General features: G+C 33.6%; 1 protein-coding gene across 1 annotated transcript; it reads right to left on the reverse strand.

The window, feature by feature from the left end:
• Window positions 1–12535: 12535 nt before the first annotated feature.
• LOC147537177 (uncharacterized) lies at window positions 12536–13814 on the reverse strand. Its single transcript, XM_086642739.1, has 2 exons — window positions 13664–13814; window positions 12536–13581 (listed from the first exon to the last, which is right to left on the reverse strand). The coding sequence occupies exons 1-2, from the start codon at window positions 13812–13814 to the stop codon at window positions 12536–12538; spliced, it is 1197 nt and encodes a 398-aa protein (XP_086498865.1).
• Between the last annotated feature and the right edge of the window lie 2462 nt (window positions 13815–16276).

The raw sequence follows: 16276 nt of genomic DNA on the forward strand, positions 1-16276 counted from the left end.
AAATATTAGATTTCAATTTTCATAATGTATTCTGTATTGATTTGGTATTTCAAGGGTGTAATCTTCAAAATGATCTGTTTCCACTAAAATTCTAAACAAATAATCCCAAGTTGAAAACTAAAAATGAAGAATTTTACTCCTTTTGTTGTTTGGATTCTAATGCGGCCGTGGCAAAAAATCACAACCATTTTGGACAGAGCAGAACAATTTATCACCCATTTCTAAGTTGCATAGAAAATTTACACTTGCTGTGTGTTATGATCTTGAAAGAGAGTTAGTTTTTTGTTGGCTATATAAAGATCAACCGATATCTTTAATTCTTTACCCTAAACCCATATTAGTTATTTGTTCGTCTACGGGAGGAAAAGCATTTGGTGGCTTTTAGTTATTTGTCTTTTTGTGACGAACCTCACTTGTGTAGAGATAGGATTTGAGAGATATTTGGGGAAGAGAAATATCGAGATAGATTTGGAGAAAGAAAGTAGCAGGCAAGGACGGCTTTGAGGCAAAATGAGCAATGCCACGTTTCGGGCCTCGGGACCAAGGGGCCACATCGGAAAGAAAAACCACCCGAGAGGCGAGTCGCATACTAACATGTTTATACCTAAAACAAGCAAGTTTTGTAGCTCAATGGTGGAGGCTCTTTTCTATGAGTTGGAGGTCCCATTTTCAAACCTTGAAATGTTCTTTACAGATTATCAAAGGAGCTGTATAATAAATGTCTTAAACAAAGTATAGATTTTATAATATTTAGTCGTGTTTTACACTGAATATAGTGTCTTGAAGGAGGTTCCCAACGTCAATGATATTCATTTATTAGGTTGTTAGGTTGGTTGAGCAGGATTATGACTTCTTCTTGCATTTCTATAGGTATAGTTTTCTTTTATTATTATTTTTTTTTAAAACTATTTAAAGAAAAAGTAATTCATAAAATTGCTATAGCATTGACTAAAAGTTATCTTTAGATATAACATTTATAATCTCATCAAAAAAAAAAGATATAACATTTATAAACAATAGGGCTGACCACTTTGTTTTATGTAGAAACTAAATATAATTGAAATACAAAAAGTAAGCATTAGAAACTACATTGAAAAATATTCATCATCATACTTGGTACTCTAAATCTCGTCAAAATTTCACAGAAATCAAGTAGAATTCTCATTTTCTTTTTTCAGTTTGTAACTCTTTGGGCATATTTGTTTTTTAGTCACAATCGGGTGTTTTTTTTGCTTTTGACTAAAACAACCATATATATATATATATCATATTTCTTATCTTCAATTTGAGAAATAAATTTTAGTGATCCATTTTATACTCTTTACAATCAAGCTAGAATCATTTATATCTTAAAAAACGAAGTAAAGGAATCTGAAGTTAGTTCTGTAATAGTGCATAGAGAACACATGTTAGTTAAGACTCGTAATTAGGCTCCACAAAGTTTTAGACCACTTGAAATTTAGGGCCGGCCGTGGTAGCTAGATAATTTGAGAGGTTGTGGGGAGAGAGAGGAATTTCATACGAGATATATGTTAGGGTTTAATCTATGCCCTTCATATGTGAAGGGTCAAAGATCAGTGAAAGGTCAAAGATCAGTTCAAATGTCATTCCACATGGCAAGGACGAGTCACCCCGTCATAAATTTTTGAATAAAGCCTCCATGAACATAGCGTAACCGATTAAAATAATATCTTCAATTTATTATGAAGATATTAACAAGAAATGATACAATAAGTCTGGTTTCCTCTCTATTTTCCACTCAATGTTTCTGTCTCCCAACTTACTAATGAAAACCCACTTAGAGCAACTCCAATGTATAGGGGGGCTGGGGCTCCCAATTTGAATTTGGGAGTCCCAGCCCCCAGCCCCTTGACTCCAACCCGGGAGTCCCATGCTCCCGGGCTCCCAGCCGCCAAAATATGGCCGTTGGGAGCTCCAACGGCCATATTTGGGGTGGATCACCTAAAAAGGGGATCCACCCCACTTTATTTTAATTTTTTTTAATTTTTTTTAAACTAATTTTTTTTTAATCTTTTTATTATTTTAAATACTTCATTTTTAAGTATTTTTCTCTAATTTTTAATTTTTTTGTGTTTATCTTTTTGAAATTATCTTTCTTGAATAATATCACATTTTAATTCATAGTCGAAATCTAATAATTTATAGTCGAAATTTAAAATCAAAATTTCGCACACGTACTTCACACACGTATATTATTTTGATTTGGGAGCCCCTGCTGGGAGCCCAACGTTGGAATTGAACAAAGCCCCGAGGCTCCCAAAATTGGGAGCCCGAGCCCCCACATTGGAGTTGCCCTTATGCTCTTTTCTCGGATATATTTTCTCAAAAGGTTTCCCATTCCAAATTATAACAAGAAAATATAATGGACCTTATTTATTTTCAAAGGGTAAAGTTAGAAGTTGAAAAGTGCTTTCCACATATTTCTAGCCAAGTTACTAAAACATTAAATGATGAGGCTCATGTCAAAATATAAGAACCAAATGGTGTTGGTTATATTTTGAGGAGAGATGGGGATCAGTAAGTTATAGTGAGCCAATAAGTTGTGATGTTTTCTTTGGAATCAATCACAATTAACAATTAAAGGTTGCTTTGAAATTTTGGGCTTGCATATTTGAAAAGTAAGCATGCATGCATATAATGTGACATAACTCAGGAAGCATTTAATTTGAAAATGGCCCACCTAAGATCCATGTCTTACTCCGCAGCTATTCATGACCAAAACACTACAATAATTACAACCAGAAGTTCAAAGACCTTGTCCTATATTGTGGATTGGACCTTATCATTGCAACTTGATCTTATGAAGTTCCTAGTTCCTACCAATTGTAACACCTTAAAGTTGCTTATTTTGTGTCTCGTTATCTTGTATTTTTATGACATCTTCAAACTTCATTATGCATGTTATAACTTTATGCTTGTTAATGGTTGAAATTGTCAAAAATGTAGATACATCTTCCCTTTTAATCATGTTTTGGGCTCAACTAAGAAATTTGGATACATATATATATATGCGTGATACAAAGAAATGATGTCAAGCAAAAATTGTCTCTACAGAACTGTTTACAAGTACAACATGTGTTCTAAGTAGATGTATAAGTTCTACTAATTTATGCTAGCCCCGCTAACTTAAAATCCTGGTTTTGTCCCTGCCAGAAAGGAGACTGGGTCGGTTCTTCAGTCTTCATTGTCCATCAGTCAGGTGACAAGAGGAAGCCTCTTTCTCCCCTTCGTCTACAAATCAGTCTACAAATCATCATAAGAGGGAAATGGAGGACATCCTCTATCTTTCTTTCTTTCTCCCCCTTCATCCCTCTGTCAGTCCTCTCTCACTTTGTCTTCTGGGTCACGACCCACAAGAGGATATTCACTTTGTGAGACGAACCTTTCCGTTGGACCTCCTTGGATGGAAGGGTCAACGGTGAATGGATTGAAAAAAAAGAAAGAAAATAGAAACGACTAAATTGGAAAAAACTAAATTTTTTGTTTAATAAAAGAGTTAATGAATCACATGAGTGGGGAGGCCACCGAGGGGCTTGACAAGCTCCAAGCAAGGGCGGAGGTACTTGGAGACCATCCCTGGCTGCAGCCAGGGATGGTTTTCCCAAGTATCTCAAAGACTGGCTATTAAGTGTCATGCAGCCAGGGATATTTTTCTTATGTTTCTCAAAGATTATAGTTTAGTGGTGAAACACTTACCTCACACACTTAAGTCCTTGAGTTCAAATCTCACCAAAGGCATTATTTTGTTGTATTGTCATTTATTCTCAATACTTGGAGTGTTACTCATTGGTTTTCTTACTAGTTCTATTATTTCTAGTAATATTAACGGTGATTACAGTTGTAGTTTAAAAATTGAAAGCTTAATTAGTGTCCGGAGTTTCAACTCTCACAAGATACGATTTGTGTGAAGATCAATTTTGTCGACTTTTAGTTTTGCTCTCGCTGCATTGGTCCTTTTACGCTTTAATTTAAACTATATGCCGCGAATGAAATAAGATTGTACTACATTTACAATGGATTCGTAAGGATGACAAAATTACAAATAATTTTTGTAGTTTAAATCATTGTAAGAAACCCATTATTATTAGGGTTAATAAAAGTTTTAGCGTTCTAAATCATCGGCTGACTTTTGGGGAAAAATATTAGGATACATGCTCGTTAATTAACTTAGTTAACCAATTGTAAGTACACTAAACTTACTTCTACCAAACAAGAGATCCACGAAAACAAAAGATTTATTTTCTACCGTTTATTTTATAACAATTTTAGGTTAGCCAGGTGTGAATTCGAATCCTGGCTCCGCCCTTGGCTCCAAGGTGACCCGCCTTCAGAGATTGAAATCAAACTTATTAATATCGGGAAAACTATTTACAATACATGCTTACATGTTGAGTAATTAACGTAGTAATTCAAGTCCATGTCAAATAGTCTATAGTCTAAATCCCACCTTACTGTAATATTATTATATTGTATTTTGTTTAATAAATGAACTTCTCTCTAAACTACATTTATTGAACAACAAAATTTATTCTAATCGTATCACTTGGTTGCCCAAGTGGTTGAAAGTGTTGAAATAATGACGCAGCGGAAAACTGATAAAAAGCCTTAGAACTCCGTCTAAAGACTATTGAACCGAAATTGATAATAAGAATACTAAAATACTGAATTTTATTGATTGAATGAATGACTGAAACAACTTCTAAGCCCTCATTATATAGACTTAGGGTTTCCTAATCTTGGTCAAACTCCAATAGAAACTCCTAAAAAAATAAAATACTAGAATCTAAAACCTAAAAGGTTTCCTAAAAATATAAAACTGCTAAAAATAATAATTTTCTATTAACAAAAATATTATGCTACGTAAAATAACTAGATTTTAAGATATCCAAGATACTTGGAATATCTCATGAAAATCTCCCTGCATTAGTCTCCTCCACTTCAAAGAAACTCGCCTCGAGTTTACTGATTGATTGGAAGGTTGTCTTGAATGGTACACCCATGAGAGAACTTTGTCGTGAATTGTGCATGGGAATCACCAAGCTATCAGATTGGACGGAAGACTTTCTTAAGTCACAGAAAATTTTCTGACTATAATTGTGATGTGATTCAAACTCCCTTTTCACTCCAAAAATAAACTTGTATAGATCATGAGTATAGTGATTGAAAATTACGAACTTCGATGAAGATTTTCGAATAAAATTACTTGTCAATCCATGTGAAACAATTTGAGATTCGCAAAATTCTGAGAACGGATCTTCGTATGAAGGAACTTCAATTGGACTAATGTCTGACTTCCGAAGTTTTTCACCTTCCTTTGATTCAGCTTCTTGAACAACGTCCTTTGTCTCAATTTCCTGAACAACTTCCTTTGACTCAATTGGTTGAACCACTTCTTTTAACTCAATTTTTTGAATAATTTCTTTAGAAATAATTATGTTATTGTGTAAATTGATTTTAGGAGACTTACCCTTGAACACAATAATGTCGGATTTTGCTTCATGAATAATATTGTTTGAATCGTCTATGGTGATAATTCGTGGTGGTTCAACATTCTCTAAGGGAGTCGTTTTTACCTTTTTAATAGTTAAGTGAGGTTGTTCTTCCCTCCGAAATCCAAACTTCCTATATTCCCGTTCCTCAGCTTCAATTTTTAGGGCCAAGTTATACGCCTCCTGAATAGTCCATACTGTAACTATCCCCACTTTTTCTCGCAAACTAAATTTTAATCCGCTTAGAAATCGATTTGCTACAACATCTTCATATTCTATAATGTTCTCCATATTGTTTCTTTGAGCCAGTTTTGAAAACTCCTCATAGTACTCACCCACCGAACGCAATCCTTGTCTACAGTTCTGGTAAGTCATAAACAAGTGTTGTTGATAATTTGGTGGTAAGAACCTCTCTCTCAGGTTTTCTTTCATTGACGGCCAATTCTGGATTGGAGCCCTTCCTTGCCCCACTCTTTGACGTTGTAACTGATCCCACCAAACAGCAGCGCTTCCCTTCAGTCTACAAGCAATAATGTTTACCATCTGTTCACCAGGAACAATATATGACATATTCACTTGCCGCTCAACCTCATGTAGCCAATACAGGAACTCTTCGACCGACAAATAACCATTGAAGAGTGGTATTTCTTCCTTGATTTTGTATTCATCATAATATCTACGCGGATATAATTGGTTAGGATAATAGTTACCTCTATTTTCTTGGTTGCCAGCATATTGTTGAAGTGGTTGTGCTCTGCCTTTGTTTCCATTAACAGCTTGGTTGTGGGCGAATCCCTCAACACGTTTTCTGTTAATAGGTTGCCTAGGGTTTATGTTGACATTCAGGTTGTTAATCATCTCCATCATCTGATTTAGTTGATGACTCAAACCGTCAACTTTTACCCACAAAGCATCATTACCTCGTTCACCGTCGAGGTTTGCGTTTCTAGCTTCGTCTTCTGCCATTAAGCCAGAAGAAACCTCGCTCTTGATGCCAACTGACGCAGCGGAAAAACTGATAAAAGAATTAGAACTCCGTCTAAAGACTATTGAACCGAAATTGATAACAAGAATACTAAAATACTGAATTTTATTGATTGAATGAATGACTGAAACAACTTCTAAGCCCTCATTATATAGACTTAGGGTTTCCTAATCTTGGTCAAACTCCAATAGAAACTCCTAAAAAAATAAAATACTAGAATCTAAAACCTAAAAGGTTTCCTAAAAATATAAAACTGCTAAAAATAATAATTTTCTACTAACAAAAATATTATGCTACTAAAATAACTAGATTTTAAGATATCCAAGATACTTGGAATATCTCATGAAAATCTCCCTGCACCAAATAAACTCAAAAATCTATGGTTTATTGTACTTGAGTTATTAAAAGTATAACTAATGAACTTAGATGGGCTTTAGGCCAGTAATTTAGTTGGTCCCGGTTGTTTCAAAGTTAAACTCGAACGTTATCATGCTTATCACATAACATAACATTTATTCTAGAGTTAATAACTATTTAGGTAAAAAAAATATGCAAAATAGTTGGAAAGACACATAACATTTGGAAATTATCAAAGAGGTCAAAAAAATCCCGAAAGTGTCCCGAAAATCTGAATCGTCGTAATTGCCCTTAACAAATTTCGAAATGACGCGCCTGTCCAACATATATAAAGTGATTTTTAGAAATAAAAAAAATCAAATCTCTCTTCTTTCCCTCGCGATTCAGCGACTTTTCAGTTTCCCATTCGAAAGTCTTCGTTCTTCTTCATCTTCTTCCTCGAATTTTAGGGTTTCTAAAGGTTATAATCTCTCTACAATCGACTAAATCAACACTAAAGTAAGTATATCTTCACTAAATGTTTCGATTTCTTTTGGTTCTATCCAACTTTCTGTTCCGATTTCTTTAGATTTGTAAAACCTATTTATTTGATTTTGTGTTTATGAATTTTGTTTACAAACAACTTTTAAAGTAGCAGATTTACCTAATGTCTTTAAAACCTAATATATCTTTGACTAGCAAACCCTATTTGCAGTTGTAGATCTGCAAATATGGTTTGTAAACCGAAAATATTTGATCGTGGTTTTTGAATGATTTTTGAGATCATGATTTGCAAAAATAGATTTGCAACTAGAGTTTACAAACCCTTTGCTAACACTATTTGCATTAATGAATAATGAAGTGTCTGAACTTTGTTGGTTAGAACTGTGTTAAAGGAGTTATACAAACATTATTTGGATTATTGAATAATGAAGTGTCTGAACATTGTTGGTTAGAACTGTGTTAAAGGAGTTATACAAACACTATTTGCATTAATGAATAATGAAGTGTCTGAACTTTGTTGGTTAGAACTGTGTTAAAGGAGTTATACAAACATTATTTGCATGATTGAATAATGAAGTGTCTGAACATTGTTGGTTAGAACTGTGTTAAAGGAGTTATACAAACACTATTTGCATTAATGAATAATGAAGTGTCTGAACTTTGTTGGTTAGAACTGTGTTAAAGGAGTTATGCAAACATTATTTGCATTAATGAATAATGAAGTGTCTGAACTTTGTTGGTTAGAACTGTGTTAAAGGAGTTATGCAAACATTATTTGCATTATTGAATAATGAAGTGTATGAACTTTGTTGGTTAGAACTGTGTTAAAGGAGTTATGCAAACATTATTTGCATTATTGAATAATGAAGTGTTTGAACATTGTTGCTTGAACTGTTTTAAATGAGTTATGCAAACATTATTTGCATTAGTAAAAACTGAAGTATTTGAACATTGTTGCTTAGAATAGTTTTAAAGGAGTTATGCAAACACTATTTGCATTAGTAAAAACTGCAAAAATGGTTCTGAAAACAGTTTTGTTTACTGTTGAAAATTGGTTCTCTTGATTGATTATGCAGAAAATGGTGAAAGCTAAAATAGCAGGAAATCAGATGGTGAAATCAGATAGTACCGAGCCTATGCAATCTGATAGTACAGATATTGTGGTATCAGATACTTCGAAAGTGATGAAAACAGTTAGTAAAAAAGTTGTGAAAAAAGAATATCACACTTACAACTACATGAGCACAATGAAGAAAACAACAATGTTCATGAAAAAGATAGGTCGTAAAATGAATTTTGAACATTGTAATTCACTTTCGGAAACTCCTTTTGGTTCACTTTTTCAAGCTTTCTATGATGAAGAAATAGAAGCAGCCAATTTAGAACGACCAATATCAGTTATCTATGAGTTGGTCAAAAGATACAACGTAGAAAAAGGAAAATTTGATTTTGGTGAGTTAGATATAGAGTTCAAGGTAGACGACGTGGCTATTCTGCTAGGAATGCCAAAAGAAGGTGTACTTGTTTCACCATTTGAAGGAAAAAAGGATGAAGAATTTGTTAGTAGATATTTCGGGAAGGCGTATAAAGTTTCTACAACAACCATAGAATCAGCAATTGAAAGTTTCTTTGTAGAAGAAAACGAGAACACAGAAGATTTTGTGAAGTTGATGATCATGCATATCTCTTCCTCTTTCCTGTTTGCAACACAAGCTGGAACGACTATACAAACATCATTCACGAACTTGTTGAGGTCAATGGAAGGTATAAACTCAATTTCATGGCCTACTGTAATACATAATTACATGATGAAGTCGATTGAAGAGAATGTCAACAGACCAGCAAAAGCTTCAGGATGTCTTCTTCTTTTACCGGTAAATTAATTTTTGTTCATCTTCATTCACATTATGCAAATTTACATAGTTTTCTCGTCCTAATATGTTTGTGTTCAAATTATGCAGTTCTGGTTCTGCGAACATTCTAATCTTTATAGAAGAGTACATCAAAAGAAGGACAGATGTCCTCGCATTATTAGATGGAGTCTTGACCACATGAAGTTAGATTTTCTTGATGCTCTGGAAGATCTGACAGCTAACCAGGTATATTATGTTTACTTTTGCAAATCATTAACTTGTGTACTAGGGTTACATACTGTATTTTTCATAGATTGTTTGCGATGTTGAATGCATTTTGTAATTTGCAAAATACATTTTTTGAATTTCAGCTCTCCGAAGATTTTTTTGTGCCTCTTTCAGAAAGTGAAGAACTTCTAATTTCTGGTGGGATATTGACTATGCCTGATGAAATTGATGTTTCTAATTTGAAACATCTTGAAGATAAAGTTCAAAAATTAGAAGTTCAGTGTGAAGATCAAAAGAAAGATTTGAAGATAAAAAATGAAGAAATTGAGAAGTTGAAGGAAGATTTGAAGATAAAAAATGAAGAAATCGAGAAGTTGGAGGAGGAAATATGTTGTGTAAGAGAATCAAACATGATTCTAAATAAAGATATTGAAGAACTAAAAACTGCAATAGAAGCTAAGTGCAATGAGGAGGTTGAGGAGAACACATCAAAAATGAAGAGCCCTGAAAAAAAAGTGGCTTCAAAGTCAAATACAATGAGTATGGAGAAGAATGTTACTGTTAGTCATGAAATGACTAAGTTGAACACAGAAGTTGATACGTCTAAGTATCAAAAAAGAAAGTTCAATGAAACTTCAGACTTCGTGACACCAACCAATCAAGTCAAGACAAAGAAGTTAAAAGTTAAAAACAAATCAACAGGTTCATCAATTGAGAAAGTTAGTGTTCAAACTAATGAAAGTGCAGAAAAGAAAGCAGCTTCATCAATTGAGAAAATTAGTGCTCAAACAAAGGGAAGTGCAGAAAAGAAAGCAATTGAAGATGGTAAAAAGGGAAGTGAAACTAGTAACAAAGAAATTGAAGCTAGTAAGAAAGGAAGTGGAGATTTTGAAAAATGGAAAAGTTCTGAAATATGGAATTTGTTCACTAGAGAGGAACTCAAAACAATTAAAGGATTCTATGCATTGGCAGACAAGAAGTAAGTACATTTCTTCAAACAGTGTTTTCCTCATTGTATGCATTTGCAGTTTCAACCATATATCTGCAAACAATTAGTTGCAAACTCTGTATGTGCAAACAGTTGGTTGCATCTTTTTCCTGCAAACAGTTGTTTGCAACTCATTGGATGCAAAACATATGATTGCAGAATAGTGTTGCAAGTGGTTGCAAATTAAGTGATTTTGTTTGAATATTTTTTTGTAGTTCAATTGCTTGGGATAAAAACCAACAGTTGTTGATCTGTGGAGAACAAATCGAGAGTTTGATTATGAACGAATTTGTTGATAGTCAAATTATTGATTGGTATCTAGAATACAGAGTGGGAATAGTCAAGGATATGGCAGTTTTCAACTCAACAATATGGGTAAGATATTTCAGACTACTATATTTTGTATTTAGTTTTGGATTATTTATCTAATTAGATTAACGTTAATTTACATGTAGACTTTAATGCAATTTGAAGCTTCGCAACGGAACATGTCACAACTACTTGCTAAGAAACTCAAAGAAGCTTTTAAGAAGAAACGTGACTGGTTCTTGTTCCCATTAAACATAACTATTGATGACAAGAGTAAGGAAGGTTGCCATTGGCATCTTGTTGTTTTTGATAGAGTTGATACAGTATGGTATCATTATGATTCTTTGAAGAAAACTCCAAAATTAAGTATGAGAAGTGCGAAGGATGCAAAGAAGTTCGCAGTCATGTTGGTTGACATGATCAATGAAGCTGGACTAACTAAAGAACCACTGAAATCAAGTCCAAAGATAACCAAAGTTAACTGCCCAAAACAGAACAACTCGTGAGTATAAAAAATCATTTTGATTTCATTGTTTTAGCATATAAATGATGAGTACTAATTAGTGAATAATATAATGTAGGATTGATTGTGCAATGTATGTGCTTCTGTATGCTGATGTTATAAAAAATGGAGACAGTCCTTTGATTAAGCCAAACTGGCCGGAAGAAATGCCAGAGAAGGCTTAAAGGAAGAGAGCTGAAATTGCAGCTGCAATCTTGAATGATTCAACAAACAAACCCTGGGTTGAAGGAACAGTTAGTGATGAAAATGCTGATTGATGTATGTGAACAGAACAAGTATACAGAAGTATGCAACCAATTGTTTGCATATTTGATAATTTCCTAACTATAGATGTTTGCAATATTGATTGAATATTTGATAATTTCCAAACTATATTGATGTTTGCATAATTGTATGCATATTTTTACTAAATGTTGGTAGGTTTTAAGGCCAAAACAATATATTTTTTATAAAATTTGTTAGAGCAAAACACAAATTTATTTTTCTAAAACAAATCGGGGGCTACGCCCCCGAACCCCCGTCAAAGATATTTTTACTAAATGTTGGCCAAAATAATATAAAATTTGTTAAGAGCAAAACAAATTTATTTTTCTAAAAAAATCGGGGGCTACGCCCCCGAACCCCCGTCAAAAATATTGAACTTAAATTTAAAAATCGAAGGCAACAAACACCCATCAAAATTTATGAAAAAAAACAAAATGATTATGCGAACAACTCAAATTTTTTGTAAACAAATCGTTTATATGCTTACAATAGTTGAAACTCTTTTGCATAGATGGAATGTGCAAACACATTTGCATATGCTAAACGTGCAAACACATTTGCATAGATGGAACGTGCAAACACATTTGCATAGGTGGAATCTACACGTTTGAATATGTTGAATGTGCAAACACGTTTGCATAGGTAGAATGTTTGCATATGCTGAACGTGCAAACACATTTGCATATATGGACCGTGCAAACACATTTGCATAGGTGGAATCTACACGTTTGAATATGTTGAATGTGCAAACACGTTTGCATAGGTGGAATGTGGAAACATGTTCGCATAGGTGGAATGTGCAAACATGTTTGCATAGGTGGAATGTGCAAATAGTGGAATGTGCAAACACATTTGCATAGCTACACTTCCAATCAGGTGCCTACATACAAACCTAAAAAAGTGTACCTGCAACAGTTTCAAGCAAATTATCTTCGCATTACATTTAACCAGAAAAAAGTTCATATTCAAATGTCAAATAATCCTTTACATTAACAATAAAGAAAAACAATAAAGAAATGAATGTCAAAATTAATCTTAATTAAATATTGCTGCACACGTTCTTTTGTTGTGATACGATAACTTGCCACAACGTCCACATTTCCTCTTCTTCTTAAACTTGGCTGCTCCAGCACTCTCAATTCTCACACTCCTTGGCCTACCAGGTTGTCTCTTATTTGATGGTGGATGGATTATCATCTCATTTGCTGAAAACTCCTTGGGTTCATCACTGTTTGGAATGGGGTTAATGGCGTGTTCATAAGTTTTCTTGAAGCTTTCGGTGGTAAAATATTCTTCAACAAATAAATCCATAGGTCGTCCATCATACTTGATAGCTGTTATAGCATGCTCACATGGTAAGCATTCAACTTGCCATTTCAAACACGAACAGTAGAACGAACTCAAATCAACTAACTGACTTGGTGTTGAAAAGATCTCATATACAAATTTCGATGATTTTACAACCTTCCATGTAGAACCAAACTTTCGCCTTTGTCTTATGATTTTATCTATCTCTGGACACAGCAAACTAGTCCATTTTTCAGCTAGTTCAAGTCTTGTTTGCATCAGTTCCATCATTCGTACACGAATGGTTTCTAACATTAGAACTATAGACATGCCCCTTTCCTCCCTAATCCATGAATTATAACTCTCACACAGGGATGAACAAACCTCGCCATACCTTTTACCGACAAAATAAGAGTTTGCCCACTTTTCAAATGGGCAATTCTTAAAGAAATCCGTCAAACGTCTACCACCTACTAACTCCATCTCTTTAAAATGAATGTTAAATTCATCCTTAGTCAACGCACGAGCAGCCCGATACAACAAAGACTCAATGTAATCTGCTCTTTGAGAACCATAACCAATTGCATTAACTAAGTTGTTCCTAATATGCCACACACAATAACTATGGTGTGCATTTGGAAAAAGATCACCAACTCCTTTGATAATACTCGGGTGACGGTCAGACAAGAAAGTATATGTACGACTCCTATCAACAACACGAGCCAAATTCTCCAAAAACCAATTCCAATTTGAATTATTTCCAACACTATCAACTAAAGCAATAGTAAAAAATCCTGAAAAGAAAACGTAGTTAAATAAATAAATTGCAACTAGTTAAACAAAACTATATAAGTTCATCAACTTAAAAAACCATACCAAACATGTTTTCATGACATATATATGCAGAGGTTGAATATGCAAACATGTTTGCATGACATATATTTGCAAATATGGTTGCAGAACACACAGATGCAAACAACTGTTTGCATAACAAACACATGCAAACAGGTGTTTGCATACCACACATTGTTCCCAAACAGGTGTGCATACATAAACCTTGAACTTAGAAATCATACTTTCATTACCATTCTTTTTAACTATTTATAACACATACTATATAAATTCATGAACTTAGAAATCATACCTTCATTACCATTCTTCGCAGAAGTAATTAGCAAAGTCCCCTTATATTTAGATTTAAGATGCGTCCCATCAATCCAAATAATAGGCCTGCAGTACTTAAAACCATGAATACAAGCCTCGTATGCTATAAAAACCCTCTCAAACTGATAAGTGTCCATATCAAGTTGTAGCTGCACATAACTACCAGGATTCCACTTCATAATGGACTTCGTATACCAATCAAGTTTAGCATATCCAGATTCCTCATCACCAAATGCAGAATGAAGTGTTTTTTTCTTTGCATTGTAAGCAATATGGTATGGGATTTTAATACCATAATCTGATTGAAAAGTAGTAATAATAGCTTTGTTTTTCTTCTTTGGATCAACCTTTACTTCACTTTCTATCAAATTAGACACAACAGTAGAATGAACTGCTGGCTTGTTTATATCAGTAAAACCTCCACCACAAGTGTGCTCAGGAACATATTTTTTCAAATAAAATAACGATGATATACCAAACCTTGAACAACCATGAACCTTCCACCCACAACCCTGAACCGGACATACTGCTACTACCCGATGAGCATGGTTCCTCTTCATTCTATACCCAAAACCAAATTTGATGGAATACCTATTCAATGCAAACCTAAATTGATCAGCACCTCCTTCAAACTTTTGACCAACTTCCGTAAACACAGATCCCCAAGATTCAGACCGGAGAGGATGTTGGAACAACTTCGATGAAGAACTAGCTTGAGTAAAACAAGATGACACACAAGATGACTCAATTAAATCCATCACCTGACCATGAAAACAAAAAATTTAACAATGATGCAAATTGTGCAAACACCATTTGCAGAACAAAATTCAGATTTAGGTTTGAAGATTCATCAAAAATCTGTTAAGAATGCTGCAAATACAAAAGTAATGTTCTAATACAAATCAAAAAGTATAATCAAAAGCAATTCATATATAGGGCTGAAGATTCATCAAGTAGATAGAGGAAAATAAACAACAAACAAATCAAAAGATAATTTATAATCTATTATATAAAATAAAACAAACTTACAGTAAAGAAGATGAAGAAGATGAACTTACAGTAAAGAAGATGAAGATGATGAACTTACGAAACGAGTGTGAAGATGAAGATGAAGCAGATAACTTCGGCAAACCCTAATTATTTGTATAAAAAGAAAACTAAAGAGAAGACGAAGACCTAAATAGTTATGAATCAATGAAGGAAGAAAGTATATCTTCAAATCATCGTCTTCTCGATCGAAAATTTATGCCCTAGGTTTTCCCCCATCGAGTTGCAGCCGTAAGGAGAGAGAGAGAGAGCAAATTTCGAAAAGGGTAATACGGGAATAATGAAAAAGCTGTTTTAAAATTTCGACCTTAATAATAATTAATGAAATTATTTTAAACCTAACCTCTGATTAGCCTTAATATTATGATAGAAAATAGTTAATAGTGAAAGATTAGGGTTTTTTTAGCTATATTGAAACTATTTACTACCTAAAAAGTCATTTCCAAACCCTTTCTCTCTAAAACGAGGTCATTGTACACTTACATAACATTCACATATTTTTTTGATATATTTCAGTTATTACAATTATTACTTAGCTTGATAAAATTGTAATTATAGTACAATCAAAAATAAAATGTAAAACTTTTTAGTAAAAATGAAAGTGATTTTAGGTGGCCAGTCACCTTAGAAAATCAAGCAAGAAAAAAGTCTTATAGTATGGATTTCAATAATGATCGACTCAAGTCCACGAATTTCAATGGGGTCGAACACTTTCTACTAGATACAACTCAAATACGGTGGACCCAACCCAAATTTGCTTACAAAATTCAGCTCATGTATTCTGATTTCAACTCCAACATATTGAAGTTGAATTTGGTGCATTTGAGCGGAATTTAAAAAAAAAATGATCCGAGTCCACCAAATTTGAGGGTCTCTAAGCAAAGACAGCCAAACCAGATTTACTGATTAAAAAGGAGGCGTAACAAGAATGTGAGGCGTTTTCAAAACTTCTTTAAGATCAAACAAAAATATGTTTGAAACAATTTTTTTTTTTAAATTGTCATCTTCTAAATATGGTAAACTATTGTGCTTGACCAAACTTCTTTGCTATTGAGGTGATCCCAATTTAAAACATTATGAATAAATAGATAAAACTATATTTACTTATAATTAAAAAGATTACCTTGTAATGACAAAGTTCCCTACAGAAATTTTTTTCTGACATCGCCACTTAATCACATGCCATAGATTAAGTCCAGTTGTTGATATAGCAGAAGTAATGGTACATATGACCGGTCAAAGTTTTGTATAATGGAACTAGGTTTTATATAGCAGAAT

The sequence above is a fragment of the Eschscholzia californica genome, unplaced genomic scaffold, assembly GCF_041429995.1.
Source record: "Eschscholzia californica isolate CP2 unplaced genomic scaffold, dmEscCali1.0.p SCAF_5, whole genome shotgun sequence".
Classification (NCBI taxonomy): Eukaryota; Viridiplantae; Streptophyta; class Magnoliopsida; order Ranunculales; family Papaveraceae; genus Eschscholzia; species Eschscholzia californica.